The 12279-nt window shown below is 43.2% G+C and overlaps 1 protein-coding gene across 1 annotated transcript in view; it reads left to right on the top strand.

The window, feature by feature from the left end:
- Positions 1-12279, top strand: part of ryr3 (ryanodine receptor 3) — a gene marked incomplete at both ends in the record, with an annotated part of 321079 nt that overhangs the window by 93373 nt on the left and 215427 nt on the right. Inside the window, 8 exon segments of the mRNA XM_080745085.1 lie at positions 723-939; positions 1518-1622; positions 5007-5110; positions 5659-5742; positions 7274-7433; positions 9041-9185; positions 10147-10352; positions 10625-10799. Of these exon segments, the coding sequence (XP_080601211.1) occupies positions 723-939; positions 1518-1622; positions 5007-5110; positions 5659-5742; positions 7274-7433; positions 9041-9185; positions 10147-10352; positions 10625-10799 (1196 nt within the window).

Raw genomic sequence — 12279 nt, 5'->3', positions numbered from 1 at the left:
ATAGCTGATCTACAAGCTCACAACGTCTTGGACTGTGGCGCGTTGTGAGGTTGTAGATCTGTCAAATATCGATCAAATGCGCCCAGAGCTGACACACCGTTGACCGCTTTCCATGCACAACAAAATCTCCAATGTTGTTATTCAATGATAAAATCGAGAAAAGTCATCACAAAAAAAGAAAAGTACCGTATAGGCCCGAATATAGGACGACTCTGATTATAAGACGACCCCTATTTTTCAAATATCATTTTGGGAAAAAATGTGTTGAAGACAAAATCAAGTTATTTATAAAGAAATGCTTTTTTATTGTAACATTATTATAGAAAAGCTCATACAGAGATAACATTCTGCTGTATTGTATTGCATTAACCATCAAAGTCAAACATTCACAATTCAGACTGTGAAAATCAGCTCCTCATAATGTGTATCACAATAGACTACAGTCCATTAGAGGTCTTTTGCCTCACTGGGGAATAAAAAAACACTACATTTCCCATCAAGCTTAGCGGCCGCAGATCGGTGTCTCTTTGCTCCATTCTCTACGCTCAGTACGCTGTGTGCCAGACGCATGATAGCGATAGCCGATCCACTGTAAACAGGATCGATGTTATTGACTAGGCTGCTAGGCAACGTTAGCTTCAGTTGCATTTGGATTAAACTTTTGTTGTCCTATATTCGGGCCAATACGGTATAAATGATCTTGGAACCGGTTCCTCCCTCAGGGTCCGCCTGCTGTTGGGTGGTCGTCATGGAGACTTCAAGTTCCTGCCCCCGGCGGGCTACTCCCCCTGCTACGAGGCCCTGCTGCCCAAGGAGAAGATGAGGGTGGAGCCTGTGAAGGAGTACAAGAGAGACTACGACGGGGTGAGGGACCTTCTGGGCACCACAGAGCTCCTCTCACAGGCCTCCTTCATCCCCACGCCGGTGGACACCAGTCAGGTGAGCAGCGGGACGTCCCACAGTAGTGGCTTTCAATGTCGGGGGGGGCACTGTGAGCTGAAAAGAAGCATCTGGTGGCTCCATGTGTATCGGTGGACACAAGTGGTTGTCTACACACTCCCCAGACCATCAAAATGTGTGCGTGTGTGTACAGTATGTATGTATGTATGTATGTATGTATTGTATATGTACACACATACATACATATCGTCACTGTCTGGCCAAAACCTCTTAACTCCATTTTTGAGGGTTTTGATTTTTTGGCATAAATCAGGGCTATTGAACACCCAATAATACTGAACCAATGGAAAGTAGTAAAAGGTGCTTGGGAACTCCACTTGAGATAATCTTTCTCAAAATTAACATTTTGGTGTTAGTAGGTTTTGGCCCGACAGCAGAGATATAATATTGATTTAATTAATTAGGAATGAGCCAGAGTGCTGTCAAAGTGACCCCCAGGAATTGAACCAAAGCATGGTACGCGAGTAAGCAAAGGAGAGTAATCACTTTTGGTCACTGGCCCATTGGCATCTATTTATCATCCAACCAAACCATCTGCTATGTTCCTCTCCTTCCAGATTGCTCTCCCTGCTCACCTGGACCATGTCCGGGACAGGCTGGCAGAGAACATCCATGAACTGTGGGGGATGAACAAGATCGAGCTGGGCTGGACCTATGGCAAGGTACTGGCTGTACACTCCCACGCCCGTCCCTGCACAGTGCACCCACTGCAGGGAGCTGATGAACCCTGGCTTCCATTTGTAAAAACACAAAATGAAAGAGGGGGAAGAAGACTTAGCGATGCATTGTGAGCGTCTATGTCTGCCACTTCAGCTATTTTTAAATTTTAAGAAGGTACACACTAGTGATGGGACAATAAGCGATATTATCGTATATCGATATAAAAAAGCACTCACAATAATCGTATCGTGGAGATTTCATTTATCGTGATATCGTTCTTCGTCATGCACTGGGTTCAATTCACCTTTTATTTGCTGAGCTGCATATCCGGTATAAACCGTCTAGAATTGGTAAAAGATACTTAATATACGTACTTGATACAGTCTTTTTTTTCACTCACATGTCTTTGCCAAAAAATTGCCAATGTTGCGGCGCGTTGTGAGCTTGTAGATCTGCTATTTTTTGGCAAATGTTCCTCCACAGGATAATGGATTTTGATTATTGCGATAATATTGTAAATCGCGATTTCTTTTGTCACAATAATTGTGATATTACATTTTCATATCGTCCCATCCACACTCTGCTGGACTGTGATGAAACAGTAACTTACAAAAGGTCGGCTCGTCCCTCCGGTGTAGTACATGCTAACAGCCCATTAACCTCAATCTCTGTCATTTTTGCTGTCCTATTTCAGGATTTGGTGTAATTAGGAACTGAACAAAGGCTTGTTAAGCCTAACTTATGCTCCGTCATGCGATCGCGGCCGAGAACAGCAAACCCGTCGCCTACAAGCTCACAACACGGCGCGATTGCGACACGTTGTGAGCTAAAGTTTTGGAACCACAGAGTTATAGCGCTGTAGTTTCCATCACAGCATCTCTCCCCTTGAAGCCGTCCACACAGACCGCTTTGGCAATATTATCATCTTGCCTTCCAAAAACGTGTCATCGAGATTAATTAAGACTGCACGACATTGCCACTCGGGGGAGGAGGGGCCAGGGCCTTGTCATTTATTAAGGACAATATTTAGGTTCTACCCTGACACCAAGCCTGATTGAACATTTTCACTTCATTAATCAGTCTGAAAGTGCTCCCATTGCAGCCGTTTTCTGAAATGGGCGTTAGAAAAGAGAGAGTCCTTGGCGATTCCCTAACCAATTACAAAATGTTTGAAGTCATTCATTGTCAAGCAACTCTGGTCAGATAGCTTGCTAACAAACTAACTCTAGCCAGATACTACTCTAAAGAATATTTATCCCCAAGATGAAAAACTGGTAGCTTTGCTAGTGGGTAAGGTTGTCACAATATGCCGGTCGCTATCAACACCTGCCATTTACCAAACATATCCTTTCACATTAGACTGCTTCCTGCAATCATATTGTCTTTGTGTAGCATGTCACAGAATGCTAACACTGAACTTGAGATTAATCTCTTTATTTACGCCATCGCATTCAATGGGCGCTGATTGGACTGGTTGGAATTTCAACCAATAAAACGGCAAATGTGATTCAGGGGCTGGAGCCAGGCACAGATGCTCAGCATTTAATTAAAGTTTTAATGAGGGCTCATTAGTTCAAAGTGACATTGTCCCCAATCCTAGATAGGAGAAAGTTTGGACAAAGTGACAGTTACTTGGCTGGGATTCGCACTGATTTGGTCGATAAACTTGGTTATGGATTGGCTACATCATGTCAGAGTCCTTGGCCTGTGTACTGTAACTGTACGGTATGTGTTTGGGAACACCTACACCTACTGTATTGGTTTCCTGTGGACAGCAGAAGATACCCAGAGGTAGAGCTTATGCCACCGTCTTTATTTAGCCCATTCAGAACGGGTATACATTATTGCATATTATTATTTAATGCTTTAACTATTGAAAATGAAAAATAGCAGATATACAAGCTCACAGCTGCGAGCTTGTAGATCTGCTATTTTTTTAAATCGTGATAATTTGAATTTTTACCCAATTTTGACCCGATTATATAAGTATCTTTTGAATCCTTCTGAGGTTTTTTGAAAAACCTATGTTTCAATGTGAGCAATCTGGCTAGCCATCGTCAAAGAAAAGTCCTTTTCACGGAGCTCAGTTAGTCTGTTCTTGAGAGACTACTATGTCAGTAGTTCTCAAACGTTTTCATGTGAAGGACCCCCAAAATGATATGTATTTGGCCACGGACCCCCATCTCAAAATATTTAGTCCCAGGGACCACCCAGAAACAAAATTTGAGTTACAAACGTGAACTTTAAAAATACATATATTCAAAGATTTGCACACAATTTCACAACTTTTTCCAAAAAATAGCAGATCTACAAGCTCGCAGCGCGGCACTCGGTGCCGCGCTGTGAACTTGTAGATCTGCTATTTTTCAATAGATAAAGTATAAAATAATCCCAGGCCTAAATGAATTAACGCCTGAGCACAGCAGCGCATTGCTCTAATTCACCATTTGTCAAGTCCCGCCCATTGTCCCGCCCCTCTTCACACCCATTGGTTGCTGTGTCTTCGGTGGGACACTCCATCCACTTCCATTGTAATTCAGTTGCTTCGTATTGTTATTCTGTGTATTCAATTCTCATTTCAAACTTGGTTTCGGTGAATTGGAGCTGCTCAGTTGCAATATAGTGACTCAGCATTTTTTTTAAATGTTGTTATTTCTCCAAAAATTATGTTTTAGCAAATTCAACATAAAAAAGGCGGAACCAGGGCGGGACAAGGCAGATAGAGCCTGCTGGTTGGTCAGTCAGGGACCAACCAGAAGGCTAACAAAGGGTGCTCAGGCAGACAGCAGAGCTCTCTGCCCCGCTGTGGATCAGCCCTCCCAGTTAATCGCATCATTTAAAACATCAACACCTGAGGATTCAGTTATTCAGGGCGACAATTAACTGACACATTCATCTGAATTGCAACTGCACAGGGATTTGACTAAAATAGTTCTCTTCGCTTTTTGCAAAGGTGTGAGGTATACTTTTGCCTGTTGACTGTGTTGGGAGTTAGGGAGGTAGGTGGGTACTATGGATGGATGTATGGATGAAATTGATTGATGTATTGATTGCGACCGTTAGGTCGCAGTTACTATCAAAACCTCCACCGGCTGTCAGTCGGTTAGTCAGTCAGTCAGTCAGTCAGTCAGTCAGTCAGTCTGTCTGTCTGTCCTCACGTCACACTTTTGGCCCTATACTCTTATCTCCCTCACCGTTGCCCCTATCCATGCCAAACTTTGCACACACACTCCTTGGCTGGCAAACCACAACCTCCGCCCCTGATCTCTCACATGCCCTTCTTCTAGCGCCACCATGATCTCCCGATTGGGGAGTCTTACTGGTGGGTAGACTGATGGATAGATTGATTGATCGATCGTAATTATGCCTAAACCTTTTCTCTCTAGGTCCGCGATGACAACAAGAGGCAGCACCCTTGCCTTGTGGATTTCACCAAGCTGCCTGAAACTGAAAGGAACTACAACCTGCAGATGTCCAGCGAGACCATCAAGTAAGTCTGAATGCCTCTGCTAAAGAATCCACAGAAAACCTTACTGCCCTCGCTCAGCTGGTTGCTGTTGAAGCACAGATTAGGCCAAGATTAAAAAAAGCAGCACATTCTAATGAGTCGCATCTCCTCGCTGTGCTCCGCTATTGATTCCCACAAAGTCGAGAGTGCAAAGTGCATTTCTGCGAAGTCACTGAGTCATTGTTCTGTGGAAACATTAGGCTTGGCTCTCCACGCGTAACTCCCCTTTTACACGGAGCTTCGATTAGATATGCAATCTGTCAGTACTGTATAAACACGGTACGCCATTATCGTCAGTATAACTGTATTGATTGACTGAGATCTATCTGTGTCTAGTGGGCTGCGTTTGTTTTTAAAAGCCTGCTCACTCAACAAATTCTACCTTCATTAGGAGGAGTTTAATGTGTCTTCTGTATTGATATTTTGTCACGTCCTTCCGTGATGTGACCACATTTTTTAAGGCTGTCCATCTTTGACTGTGTCCCCTCTCCCTTTCTGCTGTCTGACGTTTGTCTCTTTGCCTTTCTCAGAACCCTGTTGTCCCTTGGCTGCCATGTGGCCCAGGTCCACGTTAGTGCTGCGGAGGATCTGAAGAAAATCAAACTTCCCAAAGAGTACGACCTTTTGTTCCTTCTCTGTGTGTTTACACAACCATGACCTGGTCAACAGGTTAAGTTTAAATTGGCCCATATGTGAGAGGACCTGTAGAATTCATCTGAAAATATGGGTCATGTCAGCCGACCACAACGAGCACAGATGCTCTGCTCCACCTTACCCCCCGGCTCCACCGGGCGCGTCGAGTGCCGCGTCAACGTCAACGCTGGGAACGCTCCCGTTTCAATCTATGAAGGGTGCTCCACTGCTGACGGCGACGTCAGCGTCGGACGCTCCGGCGACGGCGTCCAAACGCGAAAATCGCCCCGGTTCAATTTTTTGACGGCGTCCACAACGTCCAGTCATGTATAAAATATGAATAAATGCTTTGTATATTTAAATGTAGGCTATATACGTGCGTTTCTGCTGTTGGCTATCCATTCACAAGGGTGACTAGATGTCCCAAAAATCCTAGCATATTTTTTATGTAAATTTATGTATAAATACAACAGGCTATAATCATGACAAAACAAAGTGGTCAGTGGTGCATTGCTGCTCTCTGCTGTGAACATAGTGTGCTCTATACGTTCACATTCAGGTCACAAATAGTTTTATTCCTGTTTGAAAGTGATTTTCATGTTGTTTTGGAAATGGGCTATATTGGCCATAGAATGAATACCTCACACAGTCACAGCCGCTGCGCTGCGGTGGAGCCGATCGGACGTCAAAGTGACGGCGTCAATGACGCCGTCAAGACGCAGAGCAACGCGACGCCGCCAGTGGAGCCCTGGGGTTACCTTAATCTCCCATAGCCAAGACCCACCTGCAAAGGACACGGTGACATGACATTAGTAGGATTACCTGGGGTTGAATTATCCACATGAACCCTAGACTTCCTAGTGTCCCTATTCTGGGACCAACATTTAGTGAAATTAGCATTCTCACAATGCATCACGTTGTGACACATTTTGAGGTTGTAGATCTGCTATTTATTTCTTGAACAGGTGTTGAGGGAGAAATGAGGGGTCCAAGTATAGACGCCTGGGGGACACCAGTCAACTATAGGGTTTAAGTGTTAAGTGTTTTTAACATACAATGCATTCGGGACATGGAACATAACATGGCAGGTATCTAATGAAACTAAATTTTAGAATAAAATTAACTGGACAGATCCGTCTTGATCAAAAGACATTAGAGATAATGTGTACCGATTTGTGTGATGTTTAGACAAAATCATTCTTCTGGTGGCACTATAACAGGACAATGTGCAAAGGGTGACATGCGTTCCTGGGTGGGAATGTGCATGCATAGTTTCAAGGCAATCGGACGCTGCATTTATGATTTGAGGCATTTGTTCAAAACAAGCCACTCTCATTTACACCAAATTTCATGAAATTCCACCCATTGGTTCCAGAGATCCTTTGCATGCACACACATCCCTGCTATGCATGCAGATTATTCTATGAATATCTTGACAGCTGTCATATCGTGTCATTTGCAGCTATTCGATGAACAGACATCTTGACAGCTGTCATACTGTGTCATTTGCAGATATTCGATGATTAACGGTTACAAGCCTGCGCCACTGGATCTTTCTGACGTGAGACTGTCTCCTGGTCAGGAAGTTCTGGTAGATAAACTTGCTGAGAACGCCCACAACGTGTGGGCCAAGGACAGGATAAAACAAGGATGGACCTATGGCATCCAGCAGGTAACCACACTCTCACTGTTAACCACATCAACCCGATTCTGGGAAGGTCTGAATAGGCCAACATTTGGCAAAATATAGAAGAACATTCAGTGAAAATAGCTTTGCTATTTGAAGTAAAAGGAAGTATATCATTGTCAGGTGGAAACCTTGTAGGCCTATTTATGTTATGACCCTTTGTCTAGGCCTAGGGGTATAAAGTAGTAACAAATATGGAAGAACGATAACTGAACATGCATAGTTTACAGTTTAGGCAGTTAGCAGATGCTCTTAATCTAGAGCAACTTACAATAAGCAATGTAATACATACATCAATACAATAAGCAAGGTAATACATCAACATCAATTGCATAGAAATATCAATCTAGAAAAAATAAGGTAGTTAGACCAAGCATCTAATCAGTAAAAAACGTTATATAAAACCTAAGAATGGACCTAGCTTTCATGCCTAGCCTATGGTCATTGAGGGTAGGCGAGTGCTATGGGCTTAGGTAGAGTCTAAAGAGGTGAGTCTTCAAGCCACAGCGGAAGCTAGGGAGTGCGGGCCACAACCGGGAGCCAGTTGAGTTGAGGGAGCGGAGAAGGAGAGACACCTGACAATTTTGGCTGGTTGAAGACCAGTTGTGCCGCGACATTTTGGATCAGTTGGAGAGGATTAAGTGCACATGCCGGGAGGCCCGTGAGGAGAGAGTTACAGTAATCAAGTTTTGATATGACCGATGTCTGGATGAGGAGCTGGGCTGACTCCTGGGTGAGGAAGGGTCTGATTTTACGGATGTTATAGAGTACAAAAGTATATCTAAATACAAATATGCAAACACAGACTAAAATACGCCTGGCCGTAACAATGTCCAAATTTCGTTATTTTAAAAACAATTTAAACCAGTTAAAATAGACGATCTACAAGATCTGCTATTTTCACTAGTTTTGTGCAACAGTCTTGTAGGATGAAGCAGGGCTTTACTAAAAAACATAAAATGTCAAACTTGGAGATACAAGGTTTCTTCCCGACAGTGACGATACAGTTTAGGGTTTAAGTGTATAAACGAGGGCCAGCACGGGCCTTCTTGGTCTTTACAAAAATAACGGAGATCTTTCATGATAACACAAACACCATGCAGCCGTGGACTTTAGATTAGATCTCAGATTAATTGCCTTTTTATTGACCTGAATGAAGTAATTACTTCTACACAGAATCAGATTAGATGGATGTCTTAATGACTCTGAGCTTTTGCTGACCACACACAACTCAATCTTGAACAAACTTGGAAACAGTAGCTGCAGTACACGCACATTACCGGTAACTGCCTGCCCCTTTGGCACTCTCTATCTCTGTTGTATTAGTGTTCAGACCTCTGATGCTCTGTGTTATTGTAGAGCTGCAAATATCAATTACGGTATTTTCTAAGCGATTATTCTTATCAACTTTGTATAATCAAACAAATCAATTATTGTAGTCTGGTTAACCACTTCATATATATCGTGTAGAGCAGTGTTATACAACAAAATCATGAATACAAATAAACAAAGATTTTATTTTATTTGTGGAAAAACTGTACAAATTGTACAAATAATATCATTTATTGTCTATCTTCTCTTGTTTGTGGTAGGATTTGAAGAGCAGACGCAATCCTCGCCTGGTGCCGTATGCTTTACTGGACGAGCGCACCAAGAAGTCTAACAGAGACAGTCTGAGAGAAGCCATCAGGACTCTGGTTGGATACGGATATCATATTGATCCTCCAGACCAGGAAGGTAAGGATATGGATATCATATTGATCCCCCAGACCAGGAAGGTGAGGACATGGTTTAGTCGTGTTTTCTGCTTGCCTCAAATAGCATAGCACCCTTTATGCGTACATAATAGCATAGCACCCTTTATGCGTACAGTACAGTACATCTTATGAGCCTGTTGTCTTTAAATATGCTGGAAACCACTCTTCAGTTATCTGATATAAATGTGCTATGTTATGTGTGTAGCATCCTGTTCAATGTACTGTATTCAATAACGAGCATAATTTTTGAGCGGTGGTAAACCGCTCCTAAGAGTGGCTGTGCGTGTGTCTGTAGCCTTTTTCCTCAGCGTTTTGCCATAGTAAAATGTGTTTACGTAGCATCATATGTTTGTCTAGTGATGTCATATGTCGTATGTCTGTAGCCTTTTTCCTCAGCGTTTTGCCATAGCAAAACGTGTGTGTGTAGCATAGCCTGTACATCCTAGACTCAAATCCTAGTCTGAAGACATTATGCAAGCACGACCACCGCTCACTTCACATTGGGTGTGATGTTTATTTTATATTTCCCTTTTGAATATACTTCTCATCACGGTAACATACGTGAGCCCACAATTATCTTCACTATCTATCAGTCAAGTTCTCCTCGACAGTACAAAGGCAGGGCCCTTAGCCAATGAGGTGCAGCCAAAGGGTAGATCTTTATGCCCATACATGGTGTTACATGCGAGCCCACACTGTTTCGTAGGAACAGTATTTCTAGTTATTTCTACTCGCCTTTGCTGAGTTGGTGTTCAAGCAAATCTATACTTACTGTAAAGTGTAAAATAGCTATTTCCTATCTGTTGCATTTTAGCCATATATATTGCATAGTAATCAATATCAGCAGCATATCACACTTTGAGACCCATTTCAGGTTTGTGATCTGTGTGAGATCAATAGCCTTATCTGGAACTTCCACTTTCCTCCCTGTCAATAAATAGCCGTGCATGGTCTGGATAGCCAGAGCATCGACACCATTCGCTTCTTCCGCGTGGAGCAGACGTACGCAGTGACAACAGGAAAGTGGTACTTTGAGTTTGAGGCCATCACCGGAGGCGACATGAGGGTGGGCTGGGCCAGACCTGGCAGCAGACCCGACGTGGAGCTGGGAATGGACGACCAGGCCTACATCTTTGACGGATACAGGGTAAAACCAGCTATACTGTATACATTATGTAGCAGCATACTGTTAGTTATATTGTACCTCTGTAGTAAAAGTCCTTCTTGCCATTGGCCATTAGCTTACACTGCTGTTTTGTGTTTAAATAAGATGATAGTCTTTTCAAAGAAGACAATGATCATCACAAAAGTACAGCTAGAAAAAATGTGGGACTTCTCTAATATTGCTGCCAATGTTTTGTAACCACATTTTCCATAAAGCCAGTAATGGTGCTTTTGCTTTGTTTTGTTTTCTCTCAGGGTCGACGTCTGCACGCCGGCAGCCGAATGTTTGGGCAGACATGGAACAAGGGAGACGTGGTTGGCTGCCTGATCAACATGGAGGACAAGTCCATGATATTCACCCTCAATGGAGAGCTCATCATCACAAGCAAGGGCTCCGAGTTGGCCTTCTGTGACTTTGAGACGGAGGATGGTACGTTTTCAACGCTACAACTGAGCTTAGCTACTGATTCATTCATAGCATGTGAGGGTGTGATTGTGTGCCATTTCCTCCACATGAAATGTGGGGCTCCAATGCTGTAAAAAGACAAAATAAACTTGTGTACAGTTCAATAATCATCAAATTGCGCTGTAAATTAACCTGGCACCCCCCGGCAGGTAGAAAGAATTAGTGCTGCCTGCAATAGACCTTATTCACACCGTGGCCATCTTGGATCACATGACCACTTCGGGTGGCAGCCTGCATTACAAACCATTGTAAACAATGGAGCGATGGTCCCGAAATATGAGTTCTGTTCAACCAATTTATTTTTGACCAAATTGCCAAATGGGCAGATGACAACATCAACATCCCCAAAAGGATTAAATAGAAGGGCTACAGTAACTGGATTGATTACATCCACGGTAACAATATTCAAGGTAAGTTAGGTTGCAACCTTACTTTGTACAAAGACTTTCTATCTGTGCAGTGCTTGCTCCACCATCATATTAACTATTTGTTGTTAGATTGTTCCTGATAAATATGCAAAAATCATGATACAGTAAGTTAATATGATGGCAGAGCAAGCACTAGTCTGCACAGATACCAACATTGCAACCATGAATATTGTGAATGTACCCATCTTTTGAATTTTTTTGGGGATGTTGATGTTGTCATCTGCCCATTGAACAGAACTCATATTTCGGGACCATCACTCCATTGTTTACAATGGTTTGTAATGCAGGCTGCCACCCGATGTGGTCATGTGATCCAAGATGGCCGCGGTGTGAATAAGGTCTATTGTCGATTGTCTCTGCCAGGCCGAAAGGCATGGACGAGACTATGTTTTGCACCTTGTCCGTCCGGCGTTCGTCCATGTGTCTGTCTGTCTGTTACCAGCTAATCTCCGGCACCGTTGGCCCGGTCTCTGCCAAACTGTGCACAAAATTGCTGGATTTCAATTGAGAACCACATTTTTCACATGGGACTGTTCTAGCGCCACTGTGAGGCAGACTTTTGCAAAACACAGTACTCCTACATATTTTGTCCAATAATCCCGCAAATCGGTAAACATTATCTCTATTGTCATGTGATCAACATGGATCTGTCCAATTTTCCATATTCCATTCTAATTGGCTAAGATTGGCTTCCAAAGTTTGCAGGATTGGACCAAAATGCCGCAAATCATGAACGCAGTGTGCGATTTCCGTGTAATGTTGCCACATTCCCACTAGGGCGAGGAACAAATGCCACCCTTTTCACTTTGGCCTGTCATAGCGCCACCAGCAGGTCGCTAAACACATTTTTGGAACAAAGTGCGTCAAATCATGAAATCCGATTGCTGTGAAAGGCCAAAGAAGACACATTGGCCTATTATAGCACCACCAGGAGGCCACAATAACCTACCTGACCTGGTGGAGATAAGAACAGTCGCAGAGTCTGTGGAATAAACTCCCTGTTGCAATTAGAACTG

The sequence above is a fragment of the Nannobrachium achirus genome, assembly GCF_963921795.1.
Source record: "Nannobrachium achirus genome assembly, chromosome: 16".
In the NCBI taxonomy this organism is placed as follows: Eukaryota; Metazoa; Chordata; class Actinopteri; order Myctophiformes; family Myctophidae; genus Nannobrachium; species Nannobrachium achirus.
The sequence above is the reverse complement of the archived record's forward strand: the minus strand, read 5'-3'. Positions and strand labels throughout refer to the sequence as shown.